At 39.5% G+C, this 1641-nt stretch overlaps 1 protein-coding gene across 3 annotated transcripts in view; it reads left to right on the top strand.

Annotated features, from left to right (window-relative positions):
• Znf654 (zinc finger protein 654) overlaps positions 1-1641 on the top strand; it is a 102771-nt gene that overhangs the window by 76940 nt on the left and 24190 nt on the right. Inside the window, exon 1 of one of the 3 annotated variants that reach the window (XM_029544246.1) lies at positions 936-1129. The exons of the other annotated variants lie outside the window; for them this stretch is intronic. Within the exon in view, the coding sequence (XP_029400106.1) occupies positions 1109-1129 (21 nt within the window). The 5' untranslated portion in view covers positions 936-1108. Of the gene's footprint in view, positions 1-935; positions 1130-1641 lie in introns of those variants that run through there. 3 annotated transcript variants of the gene reach the window in all.

The raw sequence follows: 1641 nt of genomic DNA, 5'->3' as shown, positions 1-1641 counted from the left end.
AAACTTTTCAATTTTCAGAGTTAAGGAAGAATGTTGTAAATTAAGAACCCATGTTGAACAAGCTAGGTATCACAAAGGAGAAAAATCAAGCAGGCAGTGAACTCCTCTATAGTAACAAATGACACAATTATTAATGGCCATGGTTTATTTCAAGGGTAAATAGATTTAGTAAGGCATCAACCAAGTTGATAGTTTATGAGAAAGGGCAACAGAAACAAATAATCCAAATACCTGGAAAACCAACTATATGTCTTTTATGCATACTGATCAAACAATTCACAGAGATGTTCATCACAGAATATATAATAAAAGACTAATCAAATAAGTCATAGAAAATTTAAAATTTGTTATTATAGTTAGTGTAAATATTCTGTAATCTCTAGTTGTTCTGGAAAAATAAAACAGAAGGTGAGAGGGGTACATACAGTGGTGAAGAACTAAAAGCTTGGGTTATGTTATTGGATGCATGGGGATAAGGAAGTGGAAGAATCAGTGTCTGAGAAATCTAGTTTGAAGCAACAGCAGTGTCCTTTCTAGAAGCAGTAATGATTGAGTGAAGAACAGAACGTAGGAAAATGTAACTTTTACTCTAGATGTGCTGCATCATCTAAGTACACATGCTTAGATAATATTGATATTTCAAGTTTTATTTTCCTAGGTATTTTTGTTTTCGTTTATAATTTAAGGTCACTCTTCCTCATTGGTACATCAAGTACTTGTTTCTCCTAAAACCAGACTTTCCATTAAAGCCTCAAAAAACCTAGACTATGGTCCATAGGTAGTGTACTTTGAAAAATTACGCTAAAGATTCAATTTGGCAAAATTCTACTGCTGGTATTCAAAACATTCTTCATGGTGGTTGGAATGGGAAATGTCCCCCATAAATTCACATAGTCCCCAGCTAGTGGCACTATTTTGTGGGTGAGGCTATGGGACCTTTAGAAGGTGCAGTGTTGTTAAAGGAAGTACCTTTCTGGGGATATGGTATTGACATATGTACAGCCTCGCCCTACTTCCAGTTTGCTCTGTCTGTTTTCTACATGTGGTTGAAGATATGATCTCTCAGCTTCCTGCTTAGGTTGTTTGCTGCCATGCATCCCCCACAATTATGAAGCCTCTCTCTGGAACCGTAAGTCAAGTAACCTTACTTTTACAAGTTACTTTTGGTCATGGTGTTTTATTACAGCAACAATAACTAGTACAGTGGTTAAAAGAATACAACTCTATCATCTTTATAGAAGGTCCTTTGTGAGGAGCAGTTTTCCCTCATTTATTTATTCACTTTACATCCTGGCTGTTGCACACACACACACACACACACACACACACACACACACACACACACACACTTCTTCTCCCTCATAGCCCCTCTCTTCTTCTGAGGGGGTGGAGGCTCCCCTTGGGTGTCCCACCCCAACTGTGGCACATCAAGTCTCTGCAGGACTAGGTGCATTCTCTCCCAGTGAGGCCAGACAAGGCAGCCCAGCCAGGGTAACAGATTCCACAGACAGGCAACAGCTTTAAGGACAGTCCCTGCTCCAATTGCTGGGGGACCCAAATGAAGACCAAGCTGGACATCCACTATATGTGTGTGTGTGTGTGTGTGTGTGTGTGTGTGTGTGTGTGTGTGTGTGTGTGTGT

The sequence above is a fragment of the Mus pahari genome, chromosome 12, assembly GCF_900095145.1.
Source record: "Mus pahari chromosome 12, PAHARI_EIJ_v1.1, whole genome shotgun sequence".
Lineage (NCBI taxonomy): Eukaryota > Metazoa > Chordata > Mammalia > Rodentia > Muridae > Mus > Mus pahari.
This window is presented reverse-complemented; position numbering and strand designations above follow the sequence as displayed.